At 53.2% G+C, this 14,743-nt stretch overlaps 1 protein-coding gene across 1 annotated transcript in view; it reads right to left on the bottom strand.

The window, feature by feature from the left end:
- Positions 1-14,743, bottom strand: part of Slit3 (slit guidance ligand 3) — a 563,280-nt gene that overhangs the window by 79,494 nt on the left and 469,043 nt on the right. Inside the window, exons 14-15 of the mRNA XM_048814838.1 lie at positions 4,931-5,074; positions 3,555-3,718 (exon numbers count right to left, since the gene is read on the bottom strand). Of these exons, the coding sequence (XP_048670795.1) occupies positions 3,555-3,718; positions 4,931-5,074 (308 nt within the window). The remainder of the gene's footprint in view (positions 1-3,554; positions 3,719-4,930; positions 5,075-14,743) is intronic.

The raw sequence follows: 14,743 nt of genomic DNA, 5'->3' as shown, positions 1-14,743 counted from the left end.
GGCTCCTGACTAAAGGGCCTCTCAAACCAAGAGAAGGAAGGACGGGGGAACCAGTCACTCAGCTGGAGGGCAAAACACCTGATTCTAGGGTCCTTTCGGATTCCCTGACCTCCTCCTTGGCTGGGAGTCATGGCAGTGGTAGGAAGGCTAGTGAGCCATGATCCTGGAGGCCAAGGAGCCAGACGAGGGTACCCAGTCTATATTCCCATCTGTGGCAGAGCAGGGGAACTTCTCATGAGCCTGCTGACCTGGGACTTCTCCATTGGACTGGAGAGGTGTAAACACTGATGAGACTGGTGCTCTCCCTGCCTAACCTCGGACAGGAGGGACAGTCGCCATTCCTCCACAGTGTGTTGGGGACTGGGTTTCTTGACAAGCTATTCTCAGCACCTTGACAGTGCATAGGTAGTCTACAGTGGTGGGCATCTGTAATCTGGACTTCACCCCATACTGACATGCACACTCCCGGGCTCTGTGGACACTCTGCTTCTCAGATTTTGTCTTGGAGTTTGATCAGTATCGGGGCAGAGGAAATCTACCCCATTCATGCACCTCGCCCTAAAATCTCCCTTTCCTTGTCTTTGGCTTCCTCCTCCAAAAGGAAATGAAGGGACCTGGAAATATACTATCAAGAATCTTCCTAGTGTATCAGAAATCCTGGGTTTCAGACCTTGCCCTGAAATTACACCCTATACCTTTGACAGGGCTTTTGAGCTGTGTGGTCCCCAACTTCTTCATCTTTAGAACAGACTGGATGTTCTCTGAGGTCCCTAAGATGTCTGGCTGTTTGCCACTTTGGGACACATGCCCTCCCTCTGGGCTTTTCTTCTCTCTCTCTCTCTCCCTCTCTTTTGGTGCTGGGCCCATGGCCTTGCCCGTCAAGGCAATGTTCTACCTGAGCCACACCCCAGCCTGCACTTTCCATCATGAGAGCTTCTTCTCACACAAAGCAGGGAGCAAAACAGACAGCTCCTTCAACTGGCAAGTGCTCCCAGGATGGGCCAGGGTCTTTCAGCCAGACCGTGCCTGTGCAGGACTTAATCTGATGGTCAGATTGGCCCAGTCAACAGCACCCACCCCGATCTCCTGCCCAGGGCGAAGGCTGCAGCTGATACAGAGAGGCAGAGCCCAGCAGCTGGGGAACCAGACGCCCTGCTAAGGAGGGCTTTAAGTGCGGCAGGAGCAGCCCTCAAATTGGCTGCTAATTACATCAGCTGTCTTTTCAAGGGGGTGTTTTTAGGGGAAAGTAAAATGCAGAGTTATTATCTGTCAACTCCACTATGTGTCACCTGCCCCCCTTCCTCCTGCTGGAGCTTCCTGGAAACACAGAGCTTTAGGTCCATGGTTTCTGCCTCCCCCAGGGCCAGGGCAGGACTGGGTCCTGGTGTTTCTCAAAGCCCAGGCCCTTGGAGCTCAGCGGTAGCTCTCACTACCTCTTCCCTGCAGCTATGCAACATAAAAGCACGTGTCATGCTAGACGTCAAGCTCGCGATGGCTACAAACATCTCTACCTTGCAGGGAGAAGCTTTCTGTGTAGTGTTGTTTTTTAAAGAAATAATAATATTTTAGTCAAGGTCAACTGAGAACCCTGCCCCCTCTCCCTGTCTATGTCTGTTTACAGTCCCCCCGCCACCCACACAGGAGAGGAGCCAGGACCCTGTGAATGCAAAGGCAGGAAGGCAGACAGGCGGGCAGATGCAGGGCCGGAGTGAGCCTTGTTGTTTCTAGGTCCCCTTTCTCTTCCTTTTTCTCCTCCTAGCTCTTTCTATACCTGCCATCCCTAACTTGCTGTCCCCAATCCCCACCCACAGCCATTCCTAGGTCATTCCCAAGGTTGTGGGAGGGGCCATCCTCAGACCCTGGCTTACTCCACCCCAGCCCTGTCACCCAGGGGCTTGATGTCACCTAGGGGCTTGGACATAGACAGGACACTCACGAGACTGAAGTTGGCAGGTGGTGCCCTGTCTTCCCCTGACTCTACAGCCCCTCTCCTTGGCTACTGCTAATTGGCCGAGACAGTTAGCGGGGCCCTGGGCAGGTGGAGGCAGGAATAGAATGAGGAAAGGCCCTGGGAAAGGACCAGGTGACAGTTCTATCCTCAAAAGTTCCTTCCCAGAGATGCGTGGGCCCAGAAAAGAACCTAAGGACAGAGTTCAGGGTGGAGTGGGACCATGAGGTCAGGGGAGGGGCAGCTGTTGACCTCCTTCCCAAATGCTCCTTCTGTCCCAGATGCTGGGTGCCAGTGGGAAGAGCGAGCAGATCTGGGGTCCACTCCTGCCTCTGTGGTGGCTGACTGTGGCCTCGCCCTGGGGTGACCTTTCACTCTGAGCCCTTGACTCCTCTGCCCTGGCACAGGGACCCGCCTACTGCCCCTCACAGGACTATCGGAAGGAGCCAATCAACTGGAAGCATCCAACATGGTGCTCCTCAGAGATGGAGGGTCCATCTGGTAATTTACATCATTATTCTGAGGAAGGCCCGTTGGTACCAACTCTTCACACTGCCACCACGTCCCTGTGGCCTCTAGGCCCTCTTGAGGCGTTTGATTCTCCCAAGAGAAGTAAAATCAAAGAGCTCCAGTTCACCCTGGAGACTGGGATCACAGAACTTGACTCAGAGAACAAGAACGTGGTGCTGCCTGCTGGTCTTCTCTGTTGACCAGTTCCCTCGATGGCACCCTCCCTGATTACCAGAAGATGCTCAGGGCAGGGGGAGAAGCAGGACCCTGGCTGAGGCCAGCCTGTGTGCACCACCCGCCTCTGTCCCTCGACTGTCAGTCACCTACCCCAGGAGCAGAGGCGGGCGGTGGTCTTTTCCAGTAGAAAAGAACATGGATGCCAGTCATCTTAACTGCCTGCCCCTCTGGTTCTCGGTCAAGGAGAGCTACTTCTCTTTCCAAGGCTGGCTGAGACTCCCCTTGTCATTTGTCCCTGTCCTTCCTGGGTGCAGTGGGGAGAAATGTTTCTAGAGCACTTGGCACGAGAGCAAGGCCGTGCTTCTTCCCAGTCTCTGCCGTCCTCTCCGACATCAGGGTGCAGCTTGGAATGGGTAGTGAACCTGGTTTTGAAACCCGTAATGCGCTCGGCCCCAGGGCTGTACCAAAGTCCGTCTTCCAGGGGACTTGGATTACAGAGAGCCTGCCGCCTGGCCTGGGCTACATTTATTTCTCTGTCTGCCATTAGGGAAGCAGGCTTTGGAAGCTGAAAATCCACCGTTACCCTCCTGTCAAGGACACGTGTGCAGAGGCTGTCCTGTCTCTGGCTTTACCTAGCTCTGGGGCTCCGAGGCCGCCTGGGTTCTGTCTCCCCTGAAGCCGCCTCCCCCTCCCCTCCCCTATGCTTTGATTGTGTGTGTGTGTGTGTGTGTGTGTTTTATTTTAAATCCATAAGGTAATTGGTTTTCTGTGGGCTAACTGAATTTCCCCAATTTAATTTGCAAAGATGCTCCCCAGGAGCCATTACGGGCTCGCTGTCCTCTAGATTGGATTACTGGCCTCTCAGGGGCTGCTGTGCTCTGAGTCAGAAAGTAGGGCCCAGCCCCCGTAACCTGATTACCTGAGCAGCGGAACTTCTTGCTCTTGATCTGGCTGATGCGCTTGTTGGCCAGCCGGCGTGGGCTGCTGCAGCGGGCCCCACTTGTCTCGATGGGGTTGTCCTGGAGGTAGTCAGCCAGCCACTTCAAGTGGCAGTCGCACACAAACGGGTTTTGGGCTAAGTGGCTGCAAGAGGGACAGGGCTGTTAATCAGGAGTGACCTGTGGCGCCTCGCTCCACCACCACCCTGCCTGGCAATCGGTGCAGGACCCTGTCCCTCGTGGCCCCAGGAGGCCTGGGGGGTGCTGCTTTCAGACAGGACTCAAAGAGAGGGCCTGAGGCTGGCTGGCTGCCAGGACAGGCACAGATGCAGCCAGCATCTGGTCTGGGGAACCAACCCCCAGCTCTCCCTGCTTCGGGGCAGGACCCGCCACCGCGCATCTCTACTCTCACCCACGCCAACTCAGGCGGGCAAGCAAGTTGCAAGCTTTAGACTCTACACCCGGGCAGAATGCATTTTATTTCTCCAAGCTTGGGGACACCAGGCTCGTAAAGCAGCTGGCGTGGCGACTGGCATATGGTGGGTGTTCCAGATACAGCAGCGGGTATTGTTATTATCCTTATCATCACGGAGCGCCGGGGTCTGGCCTCCCCTGGCGCAGGGAGAGAAGCTCTGCAGAGCGCTGGACGCAGAGCCTGGCACCAGCTCTGTATTCAACAGACAGCAGCTGCTCTTGCCCTGGATGGGTTTCTGCCTCTGACTACAGGATAATGTGTGCCAGTGACTCGTGGGGTCTTCAGGAGCCCCAGGCTCACTGCAGGCCTGGAGCTGGGGTCCAAGCCTGAAGCTGGAGCCATTAAAAACATGGGCTGAGATCTGGACTCAGATATGATCTACTCACTTGCAATATTTATACCCATCTGTGGTGCCCAGAATGTACTTCCCAGTGAGGAAGAAGTGTTTCCAGAGTCTCTACGAGACACTTAGTTTTGCAGGTTTCTGTTGGTAGGCAGAAATGAGTCATCAACAGGGATGACACCTGCTGAGAACACAGCAGCTGTGCTCAGCTTCTCTGCCTGGATTCAAATCCTGATTTTTAACTAGCTGTGTGACCTTGAGTAAATTACTTAACCTCTCTGTGCCTTTGTTTCCTCACATATAAACTGAGGATAATACTAGCATCTACACCCTAGGGTTGCTGTGAGATGTAAACATCTTTAAACAGGGCAAGTGCTCCTTGTGGTGATGAGTCGCCTGAATGTCGCATGGCCAGCTCCTGGTTCTCATCATTCCACTCTCACTGACAGCCCAGCCATGCTGCGCGTGTGAGTTTGCCTCATCAGGGTGTTCTCTGCTACCGGGCGCCTGGGGTCGCCAGAACCTGGCAGCATACTCACAGTGTCTGGATGGACTGCAGAGGGGCGAAGAGCCCCTTGCTGATGGTCTGCAGCTTGTTGTCGTACAAGGAGAGCAGGGTGAGGCTCTGCAGGTCCTGGAAGGTGTTCACCCGCAGGCAGTTGATCTTGTTGGCATTGAGGAGGCTGCAAACAGAAGAGGCCGTGATTCGCCAGCCCCAGTCATTATCAGCAGTGCACAGGCTGCGCCTGCAGGGGACAGGCTGCAGAGTGGCCATCGTTCATCCCTGCAGTCTTGAGCTCCTACAGCCACCCAGGGGGAGAGAGGGAGGGCTGTGTGCCTGGCCACCCTGGCTGACCACGCCTGGGCACTTGCACGGCTTCCCCACGGAGCCTGTGTCACATGCTGCCACCTGGCACTTGCCCTTCGCTGCAGGGAGACCTGAAAGGGACCTGTGCCTTGAACTTTCTGCTTTAGAATTCCGAGCTTCCAGGAAAAGAAAAACAATCATTTGGCGCAATTATTTTAAAGTTCTAGTTGCCAGGGTTCTTTTGGATCATTGATTCCACTGGAAATCTGGTGAGAGTCACAGGTCATCCCACCAGAAAGCCCGAAGCCACGTGCAGCCACGGGCACGCACACGGCCTCTCTCTCACTCACGCAGAGGACAGGTCCATGCAGTCCCACGTGGCCTGACCCCTGCCCTCGTGCACATCATGCCAGCCCCCGCTTCAGCTCCCCGGCTGCCCGCTTCCTCCCTGCTCCTCAGCATCTAGCTCAGGTCCTGTGACCCTCTTTCAGCAAACCTGGCTTCTCCTCCTCCTCTGCCCTTGAGCTCAAATGTCACCTCCTCAGAGAGGCTGGCCTGACCATCTCAGCTGGGACCCCCCGATGCTGCCTCTCACAGCCCTTCGGGAGTCACCTTGACTTGTGATTTTAGGGTGATTTCTTTTCTTGCTTATCATTTGCCTTCAGAATAAGACTGACGGCTCCGTCATGGCAGTGAACCCCACTGCATCTCTCCCTTAATTCTTGGGGCTTATTCTTTATCAAGAAACTTGCCAACTCCAGAGGCAACCTTGGGGGTGTCCCTCCTCCACAGGGGCACTGGTTTCCCCAGGATCAGCTTTCCCTGAACTGGGGACCCACTGTGCTGCTTTTCTCTTCAGATCCTTCCCTCCACACCCCCAAAGCCTCACGGGAAGCTGCCTTCTGGGTGAGACCCTGGTGCAGCGGATGCCATAGGAGAATCCCAGAGGCACCTGGCAAGCCAACCAAACTGGAGTGCTAAGAATTTCCTTCTTCATCCTAGACTGGCCAGTTGTGCCCTTGAAGTCAGTGTAAAATCGTCTCTCACTTCCTCTTGAACGACAGTGGCGGGGAGGGAGGAGGAAGGCTACCCAAGAGCAAAAATGGTGAATTTTTAAAATTCCAGTTTTCAAGGTTGGCTTAGAGCCTCCCTGGTGGAGAATGACCCTGAGATTCCTAATGGGCTGTTGTGCCTCAGGAGTCCCTTGACAACAGAACCCAGGGGGACGGGCCTCAGCAATGGTGGGGCTGCCCCGGGGAGCTAAGCCATCCGAGCCACCTCTCCCAGGGGTCCCTGTGCAGGAAGCAGGCAGCTGTCACAGTGGCAAGTGGAAGAGCTGCCTGTTTAATCTGGCTAATAATGGGCAAAGTCCCTGGGGTCCGCACAGATGTCCTCCTGCCTTGCAGTGGGAAAAGCTCACGTTTGCAGAATAGTCTCCCTGTCCTCCTCACGCCCCATGCTTCTCCCAGTAACCTGGGCAGATGGGCAGAGCTACCCGGGCAAGCTGCAGGTGAGGAAACTGGAGCTCAGAGGTGGCCAGGGTTGTTCAAGGTCACGGGTGTTTCGGGCGGCCTGCTGGCTGTGGTTTATGATAACCAGGTCTCCAGAGGGTTCGCTCTTTTTCTTACAATGCCTCATCCACCCGGCCCATCTGTCTCCCCTTTTGCAGCATCTTCCTCAAGAATTTCCTGTGTTTTGTGTATTGAATCGTAGTCAAGGTCATGCTGTCTTGGGGACATTTGAAGGAGGATTCCGTGGAGCAGAGAAACGGAGAAAATCCAGCAGACCCCATAGGGCCAAGCACTCACCAGGAATGCATTCTTCACACACACAATTTTTTGTTTTGTTTAAGGGGAAAAAAAGTGGGTGGTAAATGATTTGTTCCAAATCTTAATACTAAGGGCCTTCTGCGTGCATCACCTTGCCGGGAGGTGTTGAACCACTCAGTAAAGAAACCAGGCCAGCTTCTCCGATGCATGGGAGAGCCCTCCTTGCACCATATGCAACATGCCGCAAACAAATCTATGTAAAACTTGACCTTTCCTGTGTTTTAAAAGTTGGGAAATTTCAAGCAAAACACATTCACAGACACACACACACACTGGATTTCTATTTTCTCTTGAAAAAAATTTCCAGAAGCTCTGGCAATGAGTCCACTGGAGGCAGCTGTGCCTGGCTGCCCTCTGTAGGAGGGACACAGGCCCTCTGCCGGACAGTGCCCACTGCTCCCTACTGGTGCCCTTCACTAGTTGACTTCACCTTCTGGCCCGAGTAGCATGATGTTTTGAGGCCTCAGAACTGATTCATGAGCCCGCTGTGGAACTTGGTCCTAGGGAGTGTTAGAGCCTGGACAAGGAGAATGGCCACAGGGACAGAGAAGTGACAACTCAGACCTGCCCTGGATGTCTGCCCAAACTGCATTTGGCCCTGGCAACCTCCGCACCCCTCAGGCCCATCCAGGCTTCCTGCTCTCATCCCTGTGCTGCTTTGTCCCCTGCGGCTCCTGGATCTCCCCACACGGGATGTCATTTCAAAGATGCAAGACATCACAAGGACCCGGGCTGGCAGAATTTCTAGGCAAAGAAAGGACAAGGTACAGAGCTCACAAAGCAGGGAGCGAAAGAAAACAGAAAAGGGCGCAGTCTCCTGGTCACTCACTCTCTCCCAGGCTGCCTGGCTCCCTCGGTGAGACGCGTGGGTGTAGGAGAGATAAAATTAAGCTGCTTATCGAGAATTAGATGCTGAGGACAGCCTTGCTGATCCCCAGCATCAGCAAGATCTAACAGCCTGTCCCTCTGCCCTCTCTTGTGTCAGGAAGCTGGCAGTGACTCATCTCAGGCGGGTTCCACCAGCGCTGAGCTATCTGGCCCACGGACGAGAGCTGGAGGGGATTTATGAGGCGCCGTGCTGCGGAGCAAACAGAAAAGCCATGGCGTGTAGAGCCCTTGTCCAAAATGCTGGGGACCAGAAGTGTTCAGGGTCTTAGATATTTTTTTTCCAGATTTTGGAATATTTGCATAAATAATAACAGACATCTTGGGGTCTAAAGTCTGAACGCAAAACTCACTGAGGTTTCTCGTGTGCCTTTTCCACAGAGCCTGAAGGTAATTTTGCGTAGTATTTTTTAGTGCTCCTCTGTATCGACTGTGACCTATCACTTGAGATCAGGTGTGGAATTTTCCACTTGTAGTATCATTGCAGCCATCAAAAAGGTTCTGATCCTGGAGCATTTTGGCCTTTGGAACTGGAGACACTCCATCTGTATTTGAAAGGTGTGCCACCTTGCCAGGAAATGTTGAACCATTCAGCAGCTCTTAGGGCCTCAACCCAGGCCTCCCTCTTTGACTGCGGGATGGATTCTTCTTTGGAGTAGGATGCCTGGGATGCTTAGGATCCCTTGGAATGCTCCATCTGTCCTGGCTCTCCCCCATGAGGAGCAGAGCTGGAACTTCTGTGTGAAACGATGATAATGACACAGACTAATCTCTAGAGCCCACATGGCTGTGTGCAGTCCTGCATTTTCCAAAGCACTCTCTGTGAGCCGTTTTATTTAACCCTCATGACAGCACTATGATTATCTTCATTTTTCTGATGAGGATGCTGGGGGTCAGAGTGGTGACGGACTTGATCAAGGTCACCCTGCAGTAAGCCAAGCTCCAGCCTGGTGGACGTGGAAGCGCATCTCTCATCCACTGCCTGACGTCCATGTGTTCTCCTGTCCGTGTTCCCTGTCCCTGGGACGTCTGTTTGGCTGCCCTTAGGATGCACCTGGCATGATTCAGGTGGATGAAGGTGTGTCAGTCTGGGAGACTCCGCTTGCCTCTTGGGAGTACAAAGGCATCAGTCCAGCTGACTGATTGGTTGGTCACCAAGCTGCCACTGACACCGGTAGCAGGCTCTGTGTCGAGTGTCTTATACTCATGAGGATCACTGAGTGCCAGTGTGGGAGCAGACCCTGGGTTTTCAGTGTGCTCTGGGCAGCCCAGGAGAGCAGGACAAGGCAGAGACAGAGCACCCTTCATCCACAAGGGCATGGTCCAGCTTGCCTTGTCCCAGGGGCTTCCTGGTATTCCAACAGGAGCTGCTGGGGTGCCTAACCAGCATGGTAACACGGGATAAGCACTTGAAAGGTCAGGTACTGCCCTGGATGAATTCCATGAAGCCCCCACAGCCCTAGGTGCTGAGTGCTATCTCCATTTGACAGATGACACTTCTAGGACTCAGAGAGCCTAAGTAACTGTGCAGAGTGTCCCATGTGTAAGTGGTGGGTTGAAACCCATGCTATTTCACACCAACCATTATGCTACCCTGTCCTCCCTCTCATGACGGGATGGTGGGAGCCACCTAATGTTATGGGCAGAGGTGGTGGCAATGTCTTTGTGGCTCCTCCATCAGCTTACAGAACAAGAAGGGCCAACTCCCAATAGGAAGTGCAAGAGCGCTGCTGGGAGCCGGAGTACAATGTCTCCCTTCTGAAGGTATTTCTGGGTTCGCTCTGAGCCACACGGCCACCTCTCTTTGCACAGCACTTCCGGCTTCCACATATGCTCCATGTCAAAAGGTGCTAGCACCCGGCCCCTTGACCCACCAACCACGCTGCTGAGAGCTTTGCCTTCAGGAAGAGCAGGGCAGGGCACCTGCAGAGGTTCACAAAGTGGGAGATGAAGAAGGCAAGGAAATGCCTGGAGTCTGGGCCAGGAAGGGCTCTCACCACTCAAGTCCTGCTAGGGGAGTGGACTGCTAGGGGATTGGTCAGAAAAAGCCGAATAGCGGCAGCTTCTCATTCAGGGCCCAGGGAGAGATGGACTACAGGCAGAAATGAGTCCATTCAGATCTGTAAAACATGCCCACTGGGACCAGTCTCTTCACAAAGGCAGAAGATGGCTTGCTCATAGCCCATCCTCAGTGAAGATGCGGGTATGAAAAGTCCAAACATCTGGAGTCAGTTTTAATGATGGATTGCATTAAGATCACCCTGGCGGCTACAGCCATCCACATGTGGAGTTGGTGGCCCAAAGCTGTCATTCTGGGTGGTGTTTATATTCTCACACATGCTGTGGTCTGTGGAACCATTGCTGATGTTACTCTTCCTCTTTATGTAGTGTTTGTCTGAAGATGCCAAGAGCTTATTCCAAACTCCGAAGTGCAAGGTCTTCTTAGGAAATTGGTGCCAAGAAAGAGCACAGAGGCCCTTATCCAGGAGAAGGGGCAAAGCTATTCCAGGAAAGGTCCTGGAAGACAGTCCCAAGCACCTGCCAGGGGAAAGCTCTGTGGACCTCCTTCTCCTAAAATCAGGCTGGGAGTCAGATTCTGTCTCATAGACACCGGGTGCAGGTACATGGAGAAATGAAGCTCATGGCCTTCTGGCTCCTCCAGAGGGAGAATAATGTTTAAAGAATAGGTTAGAAAGTCTCTTCGTTATTAGGAAGAAAGTTCTCTGGGTGTCTCTTGCACCATCTCACATGGGCATGAAGGGTCAGTGCGGTCCTGGCTCCTCTGGCCTCCTGACCACATGGCAGGGGGCGGAGGCAGCCCTCCATTATTAATGTGCTCTCCCTCTTGTCTAGTTTTCTAGAACCAGCCCTCTGCCATCCCACATTTCTTTATCCGTTAAATGTACTAAGGACCACTCTGACCTAAGAACATTGTTCTCATCCTTCTACTAATATGGGGATGTTTTCCCACCTTTAGTGACTTACTGGGCATGGGGAGGAACTCAGAGATGTCTGGAGTTATCCTATCTATGACTCTGACCCTGACCAGAACCTTCTCTTGCTGTGAAAGGATGCTCTAGACCACATCGTGCGGCTCATGAGAGGAAACAGGAGGAGCTCCCCAAGTACCACTTAGGGGCGGAGATAACTCCTCCCTTCTGTCTTGATGATGGCTGCACTGTTATTATGGGCTGTGGGTTGTCAGGGTGATTCCTGAGGTGAAGGAAACAGCAAAGCCACTCGGTGGCCTGTCTGAAGAACAGGACCTCCTTCTACTCCAGGGACATAGGAGGGCACATGACCATAACAGACTTTAGGTCTCCCAGGCTTTCCTTAGAATACACCAGGCTCATGAGAGGGAAAAGCCCCTTCTCAGGGACGCGCCACCAAGTGGGTCTGTTTCCACTGCGGGAGGGATTCTCTCATCCCAACCCAGCCATTTCCATGAACAAGGGCTCCCCAATTGCCTCCCATGGGGCTCAGGGCACACCCCTCCCCAGGAGGATGACAGTGACCCAGGTCAGGTTCCCACAGACAGCAGCCCAGGGTAGAAACTGAGGCACAATAAGAGGAACAGATCAATGGTTCAGCAGCAGCTTCTTCTGGGCTTGAGCCAGCTGGGAATTCCTTTTCTGCATTTAGCAAAACTGGCTCTGCATACCTCCCCATGTCTGGGTCAGAAGAGGTCTCTGGAAGGATGTTTTGTGGGTCAGGGTATGGACTCTAGAGTCAGACTGCCCAGGTTCCAATCCTGGCTCCCTCCATGCTGAGTGACCATGCCAGGTTACTGAACCCTCAGTTTCCCCCTCTGTAAAATAGGGCTTTTGTTAATGCCTTCCTCTTAGTATTGTTGTAAAGATTAAATAAGATGAGGGGCACGAAATTGTCCAGCACAGGTCCTGGAGTGTATCAGGAATCCAGTAATAGCTACTCCTATGATCGGGAGCAAGAGGGAGTGGTTCGTGTGAAACAGCTGGTGGGGGAAAGTGAGCTATATGGAGTGAGGTTTTGTTCACTGCTCTGGAACTGCCATGTTGCTTGGCAAACTCCAAGAGCCTCAGATGGTTTTGTCTGCCTTCCAAGAAGATGGAACAACAGGTGGGGTGGCCTTAATTTGTTCCAGCCCAAAGACAGCCTGGTTCAGTGTCAAACCTCCTGGGGCAGGTGGAAAAGCTTTCACCTCAGTGGCCACCCTCCGCCCTGGTGGGTGACTCCCCTGGGCACGCCATGTAATCAGTGGGCACTGAATGAACGCTCTGCATTCCCTGGGGAAAGCTGTGACAGCACAGCTTGCAGCTGTCCATCAGAGGCGGGAATGACAGCTCAGTGCCATGCTGACCACTTTCCCTGCTTTGGGCCTGGTTCTAGCCTCTGAGCTGTGAGGCGAGGGACCCGAGGGCACGCCAGCTTACCCCCACTCAGGCCACCATCTCCACAGATGTCCCAGGAGCCCAGGAGCCTGGGGGCGGGGAGGGAACAGAGGAGACGGGGTTGGGAGCGACTGCCCCATGAGCCATGCTGCTCTAACTGTGGGTTGGGACATATCCACGTGGGGTGTTTCAGTTCTAAATGTCCTTCCTGTTGTCCAAATGGGCACCCAGGTCACTTCCTAGCAGCCTGTTTTAAGGGGGGAAGATGCTAGATTATCTTGCATCCCCCAAAGTCAATAAACATTGGTGGTAATAAACAACAGATACGTGTTCATACCGTGAGTGCCTGCAGGAAACGAGCATGTGTAGGAGTAATTACAGGCAGACATGGTGGCTATTTCCAAACATCTGAAGACAATGACGACAGACTTTTGAGTTTCCCAGAAGCCAGGAAAAGGTTTAGTGTAAGAAAGTACTTTCTAACTTCCAAATACGCAGTGAGCACTTATCACAGAAACCATCTGCAAAGGGGTGACAGGAGGATTTGTCAGAGGAGGCACGGGAGGGACTCGGCACCAGCCAGCTGGGAGGCTTGGAGTTCTGAGGTTGCTCTGAGCTCTAAGACCTTGGGACTAAACTGAAGGAGGCAGCCCTGTGGGTCTCCAGGCAGGGCATCAGTTTAGGGGCACCTCCTGGATTCCCTGGCTGGTGGAAACTTGTTTGTATAGATACTTTTGCTGCAGCTGCTGAGAAACTCTGGAATATTCTACTATTAGTGTTGGCCACCTGTACACAGGAACAGGCCAAGAAAACCACCCCAGGGGGCTGGCTGGGTACATGATAGACTGGGCATTTTGGGAGAAATGGCTGAAAAGTCCAGAAAAATGGGGAGGAAGCAGGGTGGGGGAAGCACAACCAGTTCTCATGCGCCTACTTGTTGGCGTCACAGTGAGTGCCGGAAGGGAAAGGTTCAGGACCACTTCTGTGGCAGAGACAGCTCCACTTAGTGATCCGTCAATCATTTGAGAGGTGGAGAGGGAAGAAAAAGGACAAACCTCTGACAAAAAGCCTTCAAGTCAAAGGAGAGGGAATTATGGAGCCTTATCAGAGCATCTCTGGTCTATCAGGAGAAATCCAATCACGCTGGCTGAACTCGGAGTTAGATCTAATCAGGACCTGCTCTCCAGCTGCTCAGCAGCAGGTCAAAAACCAACGGCCGCTGGTTCTTTCTGGAAAGCAAGCCGTCTGAGTTGTGTCAACTTCTGGTCTCCTTGAGACCAGGATGCTTTGTTCTTACCCCCAGCTAGTCAATGCCATCTGCTCAAAATGGTGCCACACAACTGGAGCCAACTGCCCAGCCCAGGCAAAGTCCTGCTGGTTCTAGAAACCTACTGGCATGTTAGCTTGGAGCTGAGACACACTGACTTTCTTTTAAAATATGACTGTATGGAGTCTGTGACTCATGCCATTCACTGTGCTGGGCACTGATGGCCATCCCATGCCTCCTAGTGGGTGCCAGGGCAGTTTCCTTACACACACACACACACACACACACACACACCTGATAAAAGGGCATCACACCAGCCTGGGGGGGGGTACACCCCCATATATACCTCTAGGCGGGTGTATTATTACTCTTCTTCTGGGGCATTGATGGCTGCAGTTAGCCAGTCTTGTGGTAGCAGCTATAACTCACAGCTTCTTTGCCATGAGCAGAGAACACCATCTGTGGAACTCCCAGCTCCCCGCAGAGCCCAGCCTGCCATTCTAAAAAATAGCCTTGAAGGCCCACTGAAGGCTGGGACCTTGGAATAAGAAATGCCCACATAGAGACATAAGGAATGAGACAGGAGGTGCCGAGAGACTGTCCTCTCTGGTTTTCAGCTTTGCCACACAAGCTTGATGGATCTGCTGCCCACAGACTGGCAGGGCATCTCATCCCAACCTGACTCACATCATTGTGTTGTCGTAGGAGGACCTGTCCAGGGCCGAGTCTTGAAGGACATGGGAAGGGTAAGCAGTAAAGTACAAGATGGGAAAGGCTGGAGGAAAAGCCTTTGCTCCTTTGCCTCCCGCCCACCCGGAGATCCAGCTCGACTCCTGGCCTGCAAACCCAAACCACAGCCCCTCTTAACTGCACATGGGAGGCAGAGAAGGCTCAGACCTCTTCCTCACTGCCTGTGACTATAAAAGGAAGATGTAGTCACATACACCTAACTATCTGCACACTCTGCAAACACACCATGTGCTATTAGGAAGGCTGGGAGCTTCTGAGCCACATGGCTATGCAAATTCTATTCTACTCTTCCACATCTATTTTGCTGTGTGACTAAAGGGGAGCCATTGACCTCTCTGAGACTTGGTATTCTCCACTGCTCACAGGATATTTGAGATCAGTTCCCAATACCAGTAGGAATTATGACAGTCACAGAGCAGATACGCGCACATATGCACACCCCA

The sequence above is a fragment of the Marmota marmota genome, unplaced genomic scaffold (assembly GCF_001458135.2).
Source record: "Marmota marmota marmota unplaced genomic scaffold, marMar, whole genome shotgun sequence".
NCBI lineage: Eukaryota > Metazoa > Chordata > Mammalia > Rodentia > Sciuridae > Marmota > Marmota marmota.
Note: the sequence above shows the minus strand (reverse complement) of the source record. Positions and strands in the feature narration are given on the sequence as shown.